This window comes from Malus domestica, chromosome 07, assembly GCF_042453785.1.
Source record: "Malus domestica chromosome 07, GDT2T_hap1".
NCBI classification, from domain to species: Eukaryota; Viridiplantae; Streptophyta; class Magnoliopsida; order Rosales; family Rosaceae; genus Malus; species Malus domestica.
Window position 1 is genome coordinate 35,671,911 of NC_091667.1, and position 19,955 is coordinate 35,691,865.

General features: G+C 36.3%; 1 protein-coding gene across 9 annotated transcripts; it reads right to left on the reverse strand.

Moving 5' to 3' along the window:
• Nucleotides 1–651: 651 nt before the first annotated feature.
• Nucleotides 652–13,495, reverse strand: LOC103439883 (cyclic nucleotide-gated ion channel 1-like). 9 transcript variants are annotated; one of them, XM_070825021.1, is made up of 8 exons: nucleotides 13,221–13,495; nucleotides 13,054–13,141; nucleotides 11,675–12,170; nucleotides 11,379–11,576; nucleotides 2,143–2,447; nucleotides 1,930–2,041; nucleotides 1,531–1,809; nucleotides 652–1,419 (listed from the first exon to the last, which is right to left on the reverse strand). In XM_070825021.1, the coding sequence occupies exons 2-8, from the start codon at nucleotides 13,086–13,088 to the stop codon at nucleotides 913–915; spliced, it is 1,932 nt and encodes a 643-aa protein (XP_070681122.1). In that variant the 5' UTR covers nucleotides 13,089–13,141; nucleotides 13,221–13,495; the 3' UTR covers nucleotides 652–912. The 9 variants fall into 9 exon arrangements, with proteins under 9 accessions (XP_070681122.1, XP_028962058.1, XP_070681121.1 ...); XM_029106225.2 differs by having other exon boundaries at nucleotides 13,404–13,458; XM_070825020.1 differs by having other exon boundaries at nucleotides 11,675–12,201; nucleotides 13,404–13,457.
• Nucleotides 13,496–19,955: the final 6,460 nt, after the last annotated feature.

Genomic DNA, 19,955 nt, shown 5'->3' on the forward strand with positions numbered 1-19,955 from the left:
CAATTTCTTTTAAACTTAATATTCTCTGATTAAGTGATTGTTGAATGTTAACACATAATGGAGATTTATAATCAAACTTATTACACATGACATAGCCTTATTAGGTGTTGGGTCTCACATATGTTTCAGAAGGCGGATTATAAGTTTCAAGAAGAAGAGAGAGTTCAAAAGTCAAAGCGGAATGAATTTTGAGTTATAGAAATAAAGTGGTAATTTTTGGATCACATAGAGCAAAATAAGATCAAAATAAAGTTTCATATGGCATAGATAAAAATAAGCCAAAAAAATATTGAGGAATCAATTGACTTAATTTACAATCCCAAAATGCTTCTTGGTCTTTCCTCTTCTTTTGGGGTCGAGCTAGCTCTGGCTGTGTTTTACAATTTTAAATTCAAGCATTTATAATTCATGTTACAAATTTACAATGCAGCAAAAACATATTTGAAACGAATTGACAACAGAATTAGACACAACAAAATTGTACCCGTCAGAATGAAAATGATGAAACATATACAAAACTATCGACTTTTCTACGACTTCTGAGTTTATTGGATATGCACCCAATTTTAACCGCTAAACTATTAGTTAAAAATACAAAAATTAAAATTTAACTGTTAAAAAAATTGGAGTATCATATACTCTGCAGCATCATAACAAAGAATAACTTGCATGTCATTACATAACATCGATGTCGATCATAAATTCGGCCAATCAAAAAGTGAAAATAAAAAATTTGAAATCCTTTGGATTCTCGCAGAATATGGGATTGGGTTTATCGACTATTTCATCGTATGAAATAGAAGAAGTCTAGGTTTTAAAAACCATCAATAAAACACTTGCAGTTGACTTAATTACTTAAACCATCTTTGACAAAACATATATCTAACATCAAGCACTCTCTGTATGTAAGGTTTAGAGCGTTCTACGATTAATGTCATTCCATATTTCAGCCGAGGACAGGGGCGGACGTCGTTGCGGCCTTCTAAAGAAACGACGAACGGTAGAGACTGCCACCTCTTCGGGATTGTTACAATTGTGCAAGTCCCAATATGTTTTGCATCTGGAGACTACGGTTTCCAAGTCCTTGGCCAGGAGCACAAATGCTTCCACTTTTGTCTGACTTTTGACATGTTTGCTGGAGACTGGAAGTTCGTTGAAACAGTCTGATGCCCAGTCGAGAAGCTCCTCCCCATAAATGTAACCTTTCCCGACGCGCTTGATGGCCATTGATGAGACTCCTTGCCCAACTTGATTATCACTCGACCCGTAGGTCCACACTGTTCCTTGGATAATGAACATCATGCAATCGAGTGGATCTCCCATTCGAAAAACGAAGCTGGTCTCACCGTACGTCACTGGCTTCAGACAGTCGCACATCAACGTCAACACTTTTTCATTCATGCCTTTAAGCCTGTTTACCTACACACATGCGCGCGCATGGACATACATATATCATCAGAACAACATTGCAGTGAAAATGGATGCAATTAATAGATGGAGAGAGATGGATCAGAGTTTTGAAGAACATACTTTTTTAAGTGTACCCATGAAAAGATGGCGTTTAACAGATCTTTTGGTTTGCCAGGGAAGAATAAGGAATGGCTTGTGCACATCAGCATCTTTGTCTTGTTTCAATATTTTCGCCATGCTATCCATGATCTCTTCCTTGACATCATCAGGGAATTTATTTTCAGATATCCACCTGCGTACATCTAGCATCTTCATCGAAATCTTCTGTTTCGTCTCCTCGTCTTCCTCTGCTTTTTGTCTCCTCTCCTCTGTTTTTGTAGCTTCCATCTGCATAAAAGTCTATCACGCCACAAATCAAACAATTACTTAATATACTGGAAGAATGATCTCCGCGGTCCCAACTCCTAAACAGGGGAAAATTGGTGAAGGTTAAAGTACAACGAGATTCAATATACCAACCTGCACGTTTCCAATGAGATATAAAAACAGCAGCAAGCCAACAACAGAAATGAGAATCGCAAACAAGTTTTCCCACACGTACGTACTTGTTATCAGATTTGTCCCAAAATTACTGCAAAATAATAGACAATGTTGCCGAATTAGATAACCCCAAAATTTTTATTCGTTACATATTTTTTTTAAAATTGTTAATTGTCAATGGATATACTGTACCTTAGATTTCGCAAGCCCCACCAGAAGGAGTAAAAGAACTTCTTTTCGAACTTTATATGGTCTAAGTTACGATTCTTAAGAGAATCAAGAAATATTCCAAAATTAAATGGTGGTAAGACACCATCTGGAGTATCTAACGGGCAATGCTCGTTTAGAAGTGTTATATTTCTCGAAGTAGTAGTTTGACGCCCACAGTAAAAAGTATTCATACATCCGATAGGATCTGGACTATGTTTTGCACAAGCATTATACCAGCATAATGTCTCTTGTTGAATAGAAAAGAAATACCAAAAACCTCCAAGTATCTACAGAAGTAACAAATTCATAAGCAAATGATTTATCAACTAAGAAGTATGTAATGTTTAAGGAAAAATTGTGTAGGGCAATGCTACGAGTTTCTATGTGAACCAAATCGAACAAACAAAAGGTTATGTTGTAATAATTGAAGACGAAAGTAAGTTTGAGCGTACATATATTCCGAAACGTGCATACAAAATCGAACGTTAGTCAAATGTTTCTAAAAGAAAGCTTCATCGTGCATTAGTGAATACATAATATGAATCTTCAAGAAAGATGACTTCTCTAGATTTTTTCTGAAGAAAAAAAAAGCCTAATTGTTGCAGTCATATTTAGAATAGGAATGTGATTGTGTAAATCCTAGTAAATCTAGTATTCCTATTAGGAGTTGATTACTTATTAAGAGTTGTAATTCTAATAGGATAAGGTTTTGACCTATCCTACAACCATAAATAAAGGCACAATGGGATGATACAACACACACATCAAAATTAAATCTCTCTTCTCTCTCTTGCTAACATCGGCCCCCTCTCTCTCTACCTCTTAGTATAGTTCAGTTAAATAGGCCTACAACACGTTATTAGCACGCTCTAGCCAAAAGCTAAGGAACAGACGGATCGTAGGAGGAGGTTATCTTCCACAAAATTCAAAGGCTCTTATTAGTTTTCTGCAAATTAGGTACGCTTAAAATAAAGGAAGATATTTGAAACATTCACGATGCATGAAAACATTCCCTATGAAGCATAAACCGCTCTATGTTTATATTTTCCTTCCGATATATATTTTATATGTTTCATATTTTTTCAATATATATATATGTTTCATGCATTACGCAATTAAATTGATGTGTGGAATTGTGAGTCAAATCATATAAATAAATTAGAAGCAATTTAGGGGTTTTCAAACCCTAGGGATGTTGAAAAAGAAAAAAAAAATTGGGAACTTGCGGCACAGCCGCCGCACCACCACCGTGGCTTCGCCGAGCCACCACCGCTAGCCTGAAGCTCAGCCGTGTGGAGCATGACATGGCATGGTGTCGTTTGACACCTTGGACCTCACAGCAGCAGCCCTTTGGGCTTTGCTACACTGACCCGGACCCTAGGCCTCTCGGCCAACTTAAGTTTCTAGGGCCTGCAATCCCTAAGCCCAAAACCTGCAGATTTTTGGTCCATTGTCCTGAGTCCCTAGGCCCATGCACTTATTGGGTTTTGTCCCAGTCTCGGTCCACCTGCCAGCAACCCTGGCAGTTGGGCTTCGCTTACCCCTGACCCAAAACATGAAACCCAGCTTCAGCTAAGCTTCCTAGATCCAAACCTTAGGCTAGCTCTTGCTGGGACTACACCCGTGGGTTGTGTTCATGCAGCGAACCAAAGCCTAAATTTTTGGGCTATGTTTTTCAACCTAAAAGCCACCAGCCTTGGCTGCTGGGATCCTCAAACCTTTTCAGCCCGAGGCCTGCAGCCCTCACCGAAGCCCAATAAGCCTGCAGCCGAACTTGCAAGGCCTGTTTCCCAAATTATTTTGCTTCCATGATCAACCCTGTTTGGTCTCGATTTATTGAATTAGTTAAAAGTGACATGCAGTCCATTAATCTGATAATGAATCCAAAATTATTGACCTAAAGATCATTTTTGGACATTAACGATTCAATAATTTATTTTTATACTTTGAACCGTTGACATACTTTCGTAGTAACGAAGCTCTCACACTTGAGTTCCTGAAGAAACACAAATCCACTATTCTTAAATCAACATATTGCATTATGTGTTTCTTGTAGAAACCTCTCATTCATGAACTAATCGTTCATAAAAACTAAATTGAACTTGTACATATTTAGTACCTTTGAAACCCAAAGTTTGCATTCAAAACTTACCACATGAAACCTGTAGCTTTCATGCATAAATTAAACGAATACATGTCTATAAAATTCCGAATGTTCTACGATATATGTCTATGGATCACCATATGACTAATCACGTTTTTTTGTACCCTCAGTTTTAGGGACATGTCGAACTTGAACAAGCTCGATTTCATCGTTTTGGAAGTATCTGGAAGAAACTATCTGAGATAGGTTCAAGACGTGAAGCTCCATCTGACTGCAAAGAGTTTTCGAGCCGCCATCGAGGAACTAACTGACGATGAACCCGTTGACGAAGTTGAAAAAGCTACTGCAATGATCTTTATTCGAAGACACATCCATAATGCACTGCAAACCAAGTACCTCACTGAGGAGGACCCACGCACCCTCTGGCTTGCTCTGGCCGACCGTTTCGATCACCAGAAAAACATCTACTTGCCTGAAACAAGACGTGACTGGCAACATCTTCGCTTCCAAGACTTTAAGTCCTTGAATGAATACAACTCTGAAGTTTGTAGAATTCGATCACTTCTTAAGTTCTGTAAAGTGGAACTAACCGTATCAGATCTCTTCGAGAATACGTAATCGACCTACCATACCAACAATATTGTCCTGCAGCAATAATATAGGGCACAAAAATTCACCAAAGTTTGGGATTTGATCTTTGTACTACTTCTTATTGAAAAGCAGAACCAGCTTTTGATGAAAAATCATTAAGCCCGACCAACTGGCTTGAACGATGCGCCTGAAGCGTATGCGACAAATTATAGCAGCCACAAACGACGAAAGAATCGTCGTGGCCATAGTAATGGGCGGCAAGCCCAACCACAGGCCCAAGGTCCATAGAGCGCTGACCCCAAGGGAGGAAATTCGACCTAACAGCGTCCACTTCTTGCCCCTAAGGCCCCAATTCAATCAAATTCTTTCTAGGTATGTCTAGTGGGAAAGTTAGTTGTCTGGCTGATAGTGCTACCATGCAAACAATTTTGCGTGAATGACACTATTTTACTAACTTAATACCTAAGAATGCTTATCTGACAACTCTCTCAAGCCCATCCAACCTGATTGAAGGATACGGAAAGGCCTGTATCATGTTGTCCAATGGTACAATCTTAACCATTAAGGCGACACTTTATTCTCCATGTTCCGGAAGAACGTTGCTGAGCTTTAGAGATAGTCGAGATAATCAATATCATATTGAAACCACTGAAGATAATGATTATGAATTTCTTTGTATCACTTCGTACGAATATGGCCAGAAGTGTATTCATCAAGCACATCATGTGGCCGGCCTTATACCCAAGTTCCATAACACTTTGTTACTTTGGCGTGATCGTTTGGGACATCCTAAACTTGACATGATGCGCTGTATCCTCAAATCATCACATGGGCATCAGTTACCTCCATATGTTGGATTTTCACCATGCAATGCGTGTTCTTTAGGGAAGTTGAATACTCAACCCTTACATACAAAGATCATTCATGACCCCCCTAAGTTTCACATACAAAGATCATTCACGACCGCCCTAAGTTTCTCAGAGGATTCAAGGGGATATTTGTGGACCTATCCAACCAACCTGCGTGGGGCTATGCAATATTGCACTCAACTATGCTGGTCCGCCTAAGGCCCACCATTACCCAACCACATTCACCGTTATAGTTGGTCACTGGACACGAGCCTGACGTCTCGCATTTACAGGTGTTTGGGTGTGCCGTTTATGTGCCAATAGCGCCGCCACTATGTACCAAAATGGGTTCTCAGAGAAAAATGGGAATCTATGTCGGTTATGATTCTCCATCAATTGTTCGTTATTTAGAACCCTTGACAGAAGATTTCTTTACCGCATGTTTTGCGGATTGTCATTAGGGGGAGATAAGCATACTAATGTTCCTGAAGAACACCACGAATTATAGATATTCAGAGCATTGCTCAAAGCATGCCAGATGCTTTTACCGATCTAGCAAAGGTGACAAGATCACATACTCACTGCAAACGTACCTACAAGGATATACGTTTTCAGTGTACGTCACCATCCTATCTGGGAAGGCCAGACCATCCCCGAAGGTGTGGAGGCCGTACCTTCCATGCTGCATGGTACATTGGCGACTAGCTAATCATCTGCTCCGACCCTGAAGCTTGGCAGACCCCTTGGTTCAAAGGATTCACAACCCCGAAAGAGGAAATCAGCACCAACTAGTGACCCTAGTTTGAATCTGACCATCGTTCACTCATCTGTTCCTCCCGAGAATCGTGAGATTTCGGTCCACTACGCAATATTGGATGAGGTTTAGAATAAGAATGAGATGATCATTGACGATGCATTTGTGTACTCAGTAGCTACTGACAGAATGCTTAGTGATGACATTGAACCATGTTCCGTTGATGAATGTTGATGTAGAACAGATTGGTCAAACTGGAAACAAGCAATCCAGGTCGAACTCGATTCGCTTACAAAACATAAAGTGTTTGGGTTTGTAAATCCTACTCCTCCAAGGCTTCTCTCAGTGCCTTGGGATTGATTACGAATAGACGTATTCCCCCATAATAGACGTCATAATGTTCCGCTACCTTATCAGTTTGGTAGTTTCTGAAAAACTGAATATGCAGCTTATGGACGTGGTAACCGCGCATCTCTATTGGGATCCAGATACATAAATATACATGAAAGTTCCAAAATGACTTCCATTGACTGGTTCAAATAGTTATAGACCACAGAACACTCTCTTTATTAGATTGAAGAGGTCACTCTACGGATTGAAACAATCTGGGCGGATGTGGTATAATCATCTGAGTGAATATTTGACAATTCAGGGTTATGTAAACAACGAATTATGCCCATGTGTGTTCATAAAGAAGTCACATTCCGAATTTGCAATCGTTGCAGTTATGTCGACGACATGAACCTTATCGAAACTCCCGGAGAGCTTGAGGAAATTGTGGCACACTTGAAATCAAAATTTGAGATGAAAGATCTTGGGAAAACTCGATATTATCTCGGCCTAGAGATTGAGCATTGTTCGGATGAAATCCTAGTGTATCAATCGAACTACACCCAGAAGGTGTTGCGACGTTTTAATGAGGATAAAGCGAAGCCTTTGAGTACATTTATGGTCGTTTAGACTCTAGATGCTAAACGAGATCTCTTCCATCCAAATGATAATGATGAAGAGATTTTGGAACCCGAAGTTCCATACCTAAGTGCAATTGGGGCTTTATTGTACTTAGCTCAATGCACTAGACCCGATATCTCCTTCGCTGTTAATCTTTTGGCAAGATACAACAATGCATCCACACGCAGGCACTAGAATGGTGTTAAAGATATTTTTCGTTACGTCAAGGGTACAACGGATTTGAGCTTGTTCTATACCCGCAAATCTTCGAGTGTTGTCACTCATATCGGTTCTTGGATTGATTTTTGCCTTGTTGGTTACGCAGATGCTGGATATCTATCTGACCCACATAGGGCACGTTCCCAAACAGGTTATGTCTTTACCGTTAGAGACACCGCTATATTTTGAAGGTCTACCAAGCAAACGCTAGTTGCGACTTCTTCGAACCATGTTGAGATTCCCGCCTTGCATGAAGCATTGTGTGAGCTCTTTTGTTTGAGAGCAGTCATGGAACATATTTGAAGTACTAGTGGTCTTACTTCCGTCGTTGACCTTCCTACGATGATCTTTAAAGACAATGATGCATGTATCGAGCAGTTAAATAAGGGACACATCAAGGGAGACAACACCAAGCACATAGCATCGAAATTCTTCTATTCTCATCAACAACAACATCATCAGAACATTAAAGTCAAGCACATCCGTTCACAGGACAACTTGGCCGATCTCTTCACCAAGTTATTGCCCAAGTCTACTTTTCAGAAGCTCGTCTAAAGAATCGGTATGCGTAGATTATCTAAGTTGAATCGCTTATAGTTCTCTTATTTAGAAGTTATATCTAACTCAGGGGGAGTATCTAGAAGCATACTCACTTGATCTTAATGTATTTTTTTCCTACGATTAAGAGCATTTTTTCCACTGGGTTTTTGCTACCTAACTCGGTTTTAATGAGGCACCCATCCTAGGATGATCATTCTTCGTTGAGTTCACTACTTTCATCCTGTTTGACTTTTGTTTTAGACATTATGCATACTTCTCACTTTTCTCCTTAGTCTATGGGTTTTTCTCCCATCTTGGGTTTTACCATAACGAGGTTTTGTGAGTTTTACTACTAATGCATACTTTCTTAAATTTAGGACTCGCGTTCACCCGTTGTGCCGCCGACTTCATCAACTATTCTACCTTATCTGCTAAAGATCTGATGCACTGGTTTGTTGAGTATTTACACACTCAAGGGGGAGTGTTGCAGTCATATTTAGAATATAAATGTGATTATGTAAATCCTAGTAAATCTAGGAGTATCTTTAGTATTCCTATTAGGAGTTGATTATTTAATAAGAGTTGTAATCCTAATATGGTAAGGTTTTGACCTATCACACTACTATAAATAAATGCACAATGGGGTGATACAACACACACCTCACACCTCACAATTAAATCTCTCATCTCTCTCTTGCTACAGCCGGCCCCCTCTCTCTCTACCCCTTAGTATAGTTCAGTTAAATAGGCCTACAACACTAATAACTTTGTTTAATAGAAATGACTTGAATTCTAGAGCTTTAATGAAAAATATTTTTCTAAACTTTTTCTTAATGAAAAATAATTTAATAACGTTTTTTTTAAATACTTTAAAGAAACGAAAAAAATCTAAAAATGCTAACGCATGAGTCTCTCGCGTCCCCTTCTCTCTCTCTTTCTCTCTCTTCACCTATCACCATCATTTCTCGATCTCATCCTTCATCTATCATTATCAGCGCTCTCTTTTATCACTCATCACCATCACCATCACCATCACCATCATCATCATCATCATCATCTCTCTCATATTTCACCTATCACCAACATGTCTCTATCTTTTCTTTATCATGGCACTTCTTCGGTTCTTCCTCCCCTCCTCTCCGTTTTCTTTTATTTTTTTAATTTTATGTTATGCATAAAGTTTAAAAAAACTAGTCATTTTTCGAAGACATAATAATATGAATTATTTATCACATGCTAAAATTATTATCAACATATTTTTAATAAACACACTTAGTAAAGTTATTAATAAGAAATATTGTTTTTTTTAAATAATAAATTTCTAAAAATAATGGTGACAATTAGTGGTTACTATTTCTAGATAGTGATTATTATTTCTAGAAACAGTTATTACAATTTCTAGATAATGGTCACTATTTCTAGAAATGGTGTCTCTATTTCTAAAAACAGTGGTTAACATTTCTAGACAACAATGCCGAGTTTGAGGGGAGCAAACTGTGTGGTCGCACATGGCCCCTTGCATTAAAGGGGCCCCCAAATTATATGTCTTGCATTGATCAATGGAAGAGGATCCCCTCCGGATTCTCTTTATGGAGATCCTGGGGATCCTCGAATCCAGTGCGTTCATCGTTCATTGTGTAATCAGAAATCATTTTAAATAATTGTATTTAAAATTAAACATGAACGATGGACGCACTACATTCGAGGATCCCCGGGATCTCCATAAAGATGATTCGGAGGGGATCCTCTTCCTTGATCAATAACCAATATACTAATATTTTAAGAGAGCAGATTAGGAATAAGATATTTGGTTTGTCATTTATGAGTGTTGCAAAATCAAAGAAAATAAATTCATATACTATAAATAGTTATATCGATTATTATATTTGGTTTATATCATTTATGATTTTTTTTATCAATTTAATAATATTTTACTGGCCCTTACAACCACAATTTAACTGATGATTTTACCAAAAAAAATTACGAAAAATCATTTTTATGTGAAACTTCAATGTACTTTTTGAAGGTTTTGTTCATTTAATTTCTTAATATTGAACTGATTGCTTATTTAGTGATGGTTATTTTTGTAGCTATCTTTACGTATTATGTAATGATATTTGGAAACTGATAATTAACATAAGTTTTAAAGTTTGTTTCACTTTAGTTATTGCTTTCTAGCATATTGTGAAAAAAAAAAATGGGAGGACTATCTTGAAGACCCCCTTTATAAATTTGACAGTATTTTTAAAAGTAGTGACACTATTTTTAGAAATCTTAAATTATAAACCCCATATCCTAAACAGTGATACTATTTTTGAAAACAGTGTCACTATTTTAGAAACAGTAGTTATCATTATTAAACAGTGACACTATTTCTATATAAATAATTTACAAAATTGAATTTTTTTTTAAAAAAAAATTAACAAACAGAAGAAGCATTCCATATTCTTAAATCTGAATTGGCTGTGGATCCTAAAAAGAATCCTCATTTTGTTTCGGATGTGGGCTATCATTAATAAAAAATTTGAGACCGAAGCGAATGGGTCGTTTTGAAAAGAAGGAAAATGGACGAGAGATGCTGAGCTTATAAAATTAAAGGGAGTCAACCCAATATACTAATATCAATCTTTTTTCAATGATGTCTTTTAACTAATAGAGAAATGTTGTCACTTAATATTACAGTCTAATGATATTCTTTTTCACATGTAAATGAGAGGTTTTAAGTTCGATTCTAGCCAAAGACGAGTTTGAACCACAGTATTGCTAGTCAATTGTGAGGCTAAGCTCATCCCTTCCCCTTAGTGTAGATAATATCGTTTGTTCAAGAAAAAGAAATAGAGAAATGTTAAGCAGACTCTCTCAAAAGTGGGACTCTCTATGGACTTTTTGACACCTCATGTTTTTGGCACAATATTTATAATGTTGGTACGAAAATTAACGTTAAACTATGAGATGACAGAGTTCATGGAGAGTCTCACTTTGCGATAGTCTCCTTAGCATTTCTCTAATGCTTTCATTGGTTTATTTGTCTTTTAACTAACAATTTTTTTTTAATATTGTATTAAACTTTTGTCATTTTCATTAAAGTTCAAGTCTTTTTCATTAAATGAAGTTATTATGAAGTTTTTGAATAAAATTCAAAATTTTGAAGCTTTTTATTAGTTTTTCTTACATAACATTATAATGAAATGACAATCGAAGCGAAACTTACATGACTGGCAAGCATGTAGAGAAAAAAATTGAATAGGCCTTTAATCCAAATTCCAGCAGTCTCTTGAAGTTTCTTGGACGATTGGTGAACTCGATATACCCTTGGTAGATATTGACCCAGAATAAAGACATTCAGAACCTTTCTATGTTCTACATATTCAGCGCCTCTCATATTGTAAAATGTAACTATTATTAGTAGCTTTAGAAAAGAAATAAAAAAGGGTTAGAAATCCACTAATTACAGCTAGCTGGTTAAGAATAGCTGCACAAAAACAAATAGAGTTTAGTTTCTCTTACTTGTGGGACAGGAAGAAGAGAGAGAAAATCATTTATGATGGAGAAAGAAAACCACGACATCTTCTGGGCTATTTTCTTGCCAACTTTAGTCAACGCTCTTCCTTTTGATTTCCTGTATAAATTTCCTTCAATTTGCTTGGTACTTGAGGCCACAGTTCTCGTGGTATTTGCAGCCACATTAGCCCCCAAATTTTTGTGCATTTGAAATTTAACGCTTTTGTGAACTTTATATAGAAAAGGCACAACAAAAATGATATCCGTGAATGATCGCAACACAAGAACAGTAGTGCTGAGCTTTTTGTCCATTTGAAGACACTTGTTATCTTGATCAATGATTAAAGTGTACAAGAACAGAGGATCTAGTGAGACGGCAAATACACAGGACATAACAAATATCTTACTCCATATGTGAAGGAATTTCCTCGGTTCATGTTTTTGCGTTCTTACAGCATATAATACCAGTGTAAGCAATACTTTCCAAGGTCCTGAAACAGATCTTGAAACGACACAAAAAGAGTAAATTGCACCTATCAGAGTCATGAAGAAACATAAAATGATCCAGTAAGGTGTTGTCTAGGAGACAGTTAGAGTTTATTGTAAAAATTATTGTGCGTATCAATAACTTTGTCAATTACATCACTTGATTCAAGTGATCTTGCAGCCCTAATATGGCTAGAATAATAGAGTCTTAACTCTGATTAACCAATTACTTAATCTCTATTTGGTAAGACTTATCATAGCGGGATATAAAATATATAATTCCGATTATGGTATTTCTCATTTAACAATAGGCTTAATTAAGAGATATCCTAGTAACTATGTAAAGATTGTCTCTGCTCTCACAACAGTGGTTCTATTATGTGCTAAACCCTATTCATAGTAAGAACGTATAGTTTGGAGAGAGTAGAAGACATTCTTATGCATACGCTGATTCCTTTATCATCTGAAAGAGTCATGTCTTCCATATTCTACAGATAAGTTCAATGATTCAGAATATGTCTTACATTTATGAGGTAAACATAAACTAGTGGAGTGTATGCAAGCTATTATGAGCATTCTTTAGTGTGAAGCATACATAAGGGCTGTGTGACTATGTAGAAGGATGTGCATATGATATGATGATATGAGAGTTCATGGGGAAAAATTGGCAGACAGATGAAATGCAGAAAACTAAATGCTCAACTTTTAAAAGCGTAAGGTGATATTGAATAAGTGAAGGTTGTGCATGAATCATAATAACTAGTTACAGTCATATGATCGATGAAGTATTTTGACCAGCCAAAGCCAGTACAGATATAAGTTCCAGTGTTTGATACAAAGTTGTATTTGAAAAAAACTACAGACGAACAATTGCAGTCTTCATGTAAAGAAGTACATACCCCGCTGCCTGGTTCTCCACATCTCTGTTAGCCATAACTACTCAATCGAGTTTATGATACTCCGTGATGATCAGTATTCCCTGCTAGTCTGACAGTAAAACGAAAATGTTTGTGTGTGTGTTTGAGAGAGAGAGAGAGAGAGTGTGTTTAGCTACATGGACGCTTACAGCAATGATGCCTGAAATACATCCGATGGCTCTCAATTATGCCACGTAATTTAATGATGCCAAATCTTTTTGGTTCTAATTTTATCACCCCTTAACCACTGCCCAGTGCCCACTACTCTACTGTCTGCATCACTTATGAATTAGGATTCGGGGAAATGGTTGCACTCCTGTTCTTTTCCCTACCTCTTCTCACGAACCTGTCGGCGGAAGAGGACCTAACTCCGTTGAATTATTATCCAACGCAGCCATGGAAAATTCCTTCAGGGTAACCAGCACACATACTTATTTTTAAAGAAAAGGAAGGCTTAAATAACATAACCCAGGGTAACCAGTACACATTTATTTTTACCTCTCATACACCTCTTTTAATTTTCGATCGTCGGAGTGAATAAACTGAAAATGATCAATGGACAATAAGTTACAAGGATGTATATAAAATAAAGGAAAAGTGTGAAACCAAACTAGCGTATTAGTCGATATTTTCTGATGTTAATTTGATGTTTTTGTCCCTCGTGGAGAAAATTGCTTGGCTTTTGTGAGCAATCAACAATGAAAAGAGTCTCAGAAATTTCGTTGCACTCCGTGTTCTAAAAGTTTCCGTCTAGTGCAGCTTAGGTGTTGCTATTAAGCAGCTAATCACCGACATGATTAATCTTTACACGTTTAAAAAAAATAAAACAAAGGACTTCTAGACAAACCTAAGCGTCTGTCTTAGACTTGGCGATTGTGTCTGCATCGAAATATCAGTATCTTTTATTGGTTTAATTGCTAGCCTGTGGGAACAGCCAAGCAATTTTCAAAACAAAGGAAAATAACGTCAAATTAACATCAGAAAAATATTGACTTATATGCTCGTTTGGTTGGTTTAACAGTTGAAATGGCTTTTTAGCTACCGCAAGCTGTATCCATAAAAATGTTTTGTCTTTTTATATGACTTAGGTCATTTAATCTGATGTGACGTAGGTCTTTTATATGACGCAAGTCATTTTGTAATATGTATGGTCTAATAGCTTATTAGATAGGACTCACGAATATATGTGAATCTCATATTTATTAGAAAAATTGTAATGTAATATGAAAATTTTGACAAGAGTAAAAATTTTGATTTTACAATAAAAGCCCAAATCCGTTACCAGAGTAATAATGAGAGGCCCAACTCATCAAAGTGTATAAAATAATTACGATAAAATGAAAACTTTTTTGGTTCTTTTAGCTCTATAGAGGGATTGGTTGAGATCAAACACGCACCATACGACTAATAAACTCCTCCTTAGGAAAACTATCCGGTGATGATCCTTTTCCTTATTTGTCAATTACTTGAGGGGTTCACGGTGACTCACGAAAAAGAATCCTCGCCGGATCCTTTTTCTGAGGTTCCGGGGGATCTTGTAATCATCATACATTATGCGATCAGTTTTTGTTTGGTAATATTTATATTTAATTTTAAAATTTAAATTTTAAATCATTTATAACCGCATGATGTACGATGGACGAATATAATTATAAGATCCTCTGGATCCCCAAGAAAATGATCTGTCTGTGACCAGTGTTCTAAAAATCGGTCAAGGCGGCTGCCTAAGCGCTGGGCGGTGGCTGGCTGTGGGGATTAACTCAAAATCGGGAGAAAAATCGGGACATGAATTAGGCGGCCTAGGCGGGCGACTGAGTGGCCTAGGCGGTCCAGGAATTTCAGTTTTGTTATTTTTTTTCAAGAATGCAAATCAACTGCAATCTTGTCTTTCTAGTTTCTGGTTCACAGTTTTGCGAAAGGATGTAGACGATGAAATATCTCTCTCTCTCTCTCTCTCTCTCTCTCTCTCTCTCTCTCTCTTCATTTCACACCACGTACACTGTACATACTTTTCTTATTTAATTTTTTTTCTTAGTTTCCCTCCAATCAAATTTTGACAGCATGCATCAAGTTGCTTGCTTTTTGTCAAAAGCCATAGACTGTCAGTTTTGCATATTGATTTTTCTTGTAAAAAATGATGGGGTGTCAGTCCCTACATCCAAACACCTTTATTTCTCTTTAAATTAAACATAAAAAATTATTTTTTAAAATTACTATGAACCACCCACCCATATTCGCATCAGACCACCTAACTCACGTGGGATTTTTTATTTTATTTTTTTTAAATTAGATATAATCATTCAAAATGTATTAAGTTACATGGTGTATATGCTTAATGTGTTTTTAAATTTTGGACTTGTTAGATACTTTTTTTGCATTTTATCCATAGATTTCATACAAGTATAATTTTGTGTAAGTGTCAATATGTATTATTTACAAGATATACAAAAAATTTACCTAAATCCGCCTAGGCCGCCTAGCGTTTTTTAGAACCTTGATCATTAATATGGTGTAACTTTTTTTGGGAAGTTGAAAATTAGAAGGAAAAAATGAGTATAAAAAGGAGGGAAAAAAAAGATTGAGTCATGTCGTCAACGATGGGTGAATAGGAGTAGAACGGTAGGGAGGTGAATTATCTCTCTTCCTAATCTTTTTTTTTTCTTTCATCTATTTAAATGGATTAAGTTACGTTAATATTTTATATTAATTTTTTTATAAAGTAATAAGATAAAAAATAAAATATAAGACAAAAAAAGATTAAATGAGATTAAATTAAAAAAAAATCCTATTTCAAACAGTAGAAGGTGTTTGCATGGCCTGAAAGTTGAAACTTTCCAACTGATTAAGCCCTAGTTTGGGAGTGAGGTGCTTAAAAAAAACACCCATGAAAAAAAGTTGTGAGGATTTTAGGTGTTTGGTAAACTGAAAAAAAAGGCTTATTTTGGAAGCTGCTGTGAAAATAAGCTGAAATAAAAAAAAAAAGCTGAAGCTGCAATTTGTAGCTTTGGAAAACTGGTTTTTTTTTTCAAAGCACACGGAGCTACAATGCTCCTTTAATAAAAAGACCCACTATCAGACTGCTTTTTTTTCAAAAGCACTTTTACAAAAAAGTTTACCAAACACTCTGCTGCTTTATTTCACAGCCTCTTATTCTCACAGCACAACCGCTTATTCTCACAACAACTTTTTTTCAAAGCATAGCAATACCAAACCAGCCCTAAAACCAGTCGTTGTCAAAACTGGCCAAATAAAAAGAAACCTCACAGCTTTTCCAGCAGATTACAAGTAGTCGCTGTCAAAACTGGCCAAAGAAAAAAAAGAATACGGATTGAGTGTCCTCCCCATCCCATGCTCTCTTTATATCTTTCTATTTCTGTGGTCACGGTTAAGCTACGTCAATATTTTATATTCTAATTACTTTTTGTCTTATTATTTTTATAAAAAATTAATATAAAATGTTACGTGACTTAATCGTGATCACATAATATAAAAGGACATGATAACAGTGGGGAGCGTGTCCCCATTTTTTCAAAAAAAATGGGAATTCCTCCCCTTAAACAATTCATATATATATATATATATATATATATATATATATATATATATATAGATTTATAAAGCAATTATACTTTTCAACAACACGATATTTTGGACAGTTTGGGGTTTGAATACGGGTTCACCAATTTTGGAAGAATGGATATGTAGATTTATAAAGCAATTATACTTTTCAACAACACGATATTTTGGACAGTTTGGAGTTTGAATACGGGTTCACCAAATTTGGAAGAATGGTTGTTAGAAATGAGAGATTTTTCAACGTGTCTGAATTATAGGCTAATACATTACATATTATTATAATGACACTTACAAAAAAATTCTTCATTTATATAATAACATGTAGAATACCATTCTGTATTTCAAGCACGTTAAAAAATTTCTCATTAATAACATCTTAAATGTTTTGGCCAGGAGGCCTACCAACACAATGACAAAGTTTAGGTGAGCTCTTTAGTATTGAGGTCCACTATAATTAATTAAAGTACCATTCTGTATTTGAAGCACGTTAAAAAATTTCTCATTAATAACACCTTAAATGTTTTGGTCAGGAGGCCTACCAACATAATGACAAAGTTTTAGGTGAGCTCTTTAATATTGAGGTCCACTATAATTAATTAGAAAACTTTATTATAATTCTTCGAAAATATTACTTTTTTTTTTAACAAACGATATTATTTGCAATAAGAGAGAGAGTGGTCTCAGCCTCACAATGGGCTAACAATAATGTGGTTCAAACGCACATTTAGAGAGAATCGAACCTTAGACCTCTCACTTACTTTTAGATTAATAACTTAATAGTAATCAACTTAATACTACGGTCTAGTGGTATTCCGCTTCCTTTGTAAGTAAAAGGTCTTAGGTTCGATTCTCGCCAAAGGCAAATTTGAACCGCATAAATACTAGCTCATTGTGAGATTTAATCACTCTCCCATCCCCTAGTATAGATAATATTGTTTGGTTTATAAATAAAAAAACAAAACTTAATAGCAATGCTAGGTAGACTTAATTTGCAAAATAAATAATGTGTCACCTATAAAAAATAAGCACGTTAATCAACACTTAGTAATAATTCAATTGTCAGCTTTCATGCCATTTAGTTTAAAAATTTTAGTCTTCCGTAACATTACTCATAACTTAAATAAGATTAAAAATTAAATTTAATCCCTTAACTTCATGTTTTATTTCTTTTTATAAGGTCTATCGTCGCTCAGTACTACGATATGGTGATATTTCTCTTCGCTTAAAAGTGAGAAGTTTTAGGTTTGAATCTCGTGGATGACGAATTCGATACCAAATTAGATTGTCCATTGTGTGACTTAGCCGAACATCTCATCTCTTTAATGTAAAAATATCAATGTGCTGAAAAAAAGTAAGGTCTATCGTATGCATTGATTTCTTTCTTTTGATTTCATAAGGGTTACAAAACTGAAAAGTTAAACATTAAAATGAAATTTCTTTCAATGATATGCTTTGCAATTAGGAGTCATGAAAGGAGAACGGTGAGGCCATATCCATGTTTCTCCATATATTCATGCCAATCTCCGTATGCACTATGCGATATCTTTTCTCCTCCTAGTGATAATTAATCAAAGTCGTGAACATATGATAATTAATCCAAGTCCAAGTCGTGAACATAAGATAATTAATCCAAATCCGAGTCGTTAACTTATGATAATTAATCCAAGTCGTGAACATAAGATAATTAATCCAAGTCCAAGTCGTTAACGTATGGTGATTAATCACTAATCAGAACAAGCAAAGAACTAATTATTGTTATTGTGAAAATGCAAGTTGCCGGAAGGAGTTTTCAGTGTTGGAGTTGGTTTCCTCGATCCCTCGATTAGCGGCACACACGGCGGCAGACATAGCAGCTCCGATACATGATCGAACGAGGACAAGCACCGTATGTTTCCGAGACCAACCGCCATTTTTGTTAACATTTCAGCTGCTGGTTGGACAGTTGGACTGGACGACGACGAGTACTGTTTGCTTTCGTCTTCTCGCTTATCTCATTCAGCTCTGCGTCTGTTTTTCATTTTTATTTTCTGGCTTGGGCCAGTCGTTGTCCCTTTAAATGGGCCTAAATATAAAAAAGAGTAAACCCACTGTTCAAAAATAGCCCAATTTTTAAAACGATCCACAATGACTTGCTGGCCCAAGCTTTGCCAGGTGACTAGATATCCACACACACCCCACAAACATCAAAGGGTAGAAGAATTGGGAAAGAGAACTCGAACACATAATCTCAAGTGCAGAGATAAGATAAAATTTTTAACAACTTGAACTATAAGGGTGCGTTTGTTGCACCGGACTATCTCGGACTGGACTAGCTTCATGGACTAAGCTGGACTGGGTTAGAATATACTAAGCTGGACTGATTTAGTGAAGCGTTTGATTCTGTGTCGGACTAAAAAGCAGGACTCATATATTATATTATTAAAATTTATATTTACAATATTTTATCATTAATTTATTCTATATATACTAATATTTTATTATTAAATTATCATTTTCCTTTCTATAACCATTTATTTTGGTCAAGCTTTTAATCATCTTCCTCTCTCATTTTTTTTGTCCGCCCACTGCATCCCTCCCCTCTCCCTTTTCCGTCCAAATCCCTCTCTCTCTTCCTTCTGCCTCTTTTCCTGTCTAATTCCCTGGGGTGATAATCTGATTTTGGATAGTCTCGGATTCGAAGATTTTGCAAATCTCTCTCTGCCTCTTCTATTCCTCTCACAAAATCCCTTGCAAATCTTAAAATCAAACCAAAGAGCAAGAACGAAAATGAAAATTTAGGAGTTGGAGGCAGGATGCATGCATGAGTGACTCGAAGGTGGGAGATGGGGTTGAATTTGCTTTCGGTTTCTGAGTTTTCTGGGTTTTTGGCTTTTTTGGGTTTTCTAGGTCTCTAACTTGGAGATCTTATGGACATATGAGAGGGAGGTGGGGAGAAAGACAGTGGGAAGGCAAGTTCTCAAGCATGGGGTGAGGCAAAGTGAGGGGAAGCGGGGAAACGGGACTAGCAATCCCCTCCTTTTCGGGGGCTCTCGCTAAGCCCATCTAACAAAGGATTTAGTCGGCACGAGTCCGACTTAATCCCACTAAACTCAATCCCGACTTGCACCAAACATAGAATAATAACCTACCCAAGTAGTCCAGTCCAGTGAAACTTAAGGTGGCCAAACAAACACGCCCTAAGTCTTTTGAGCTGACGAACAAGATTCCTAAGCTAAATGATAAACAAACATATTTTTGAAATTTTTTACACCTCTATTAGTCTAGTCTGTTTTTTTTTTATATATAAATTCAATAGTCAAAAATAAAGA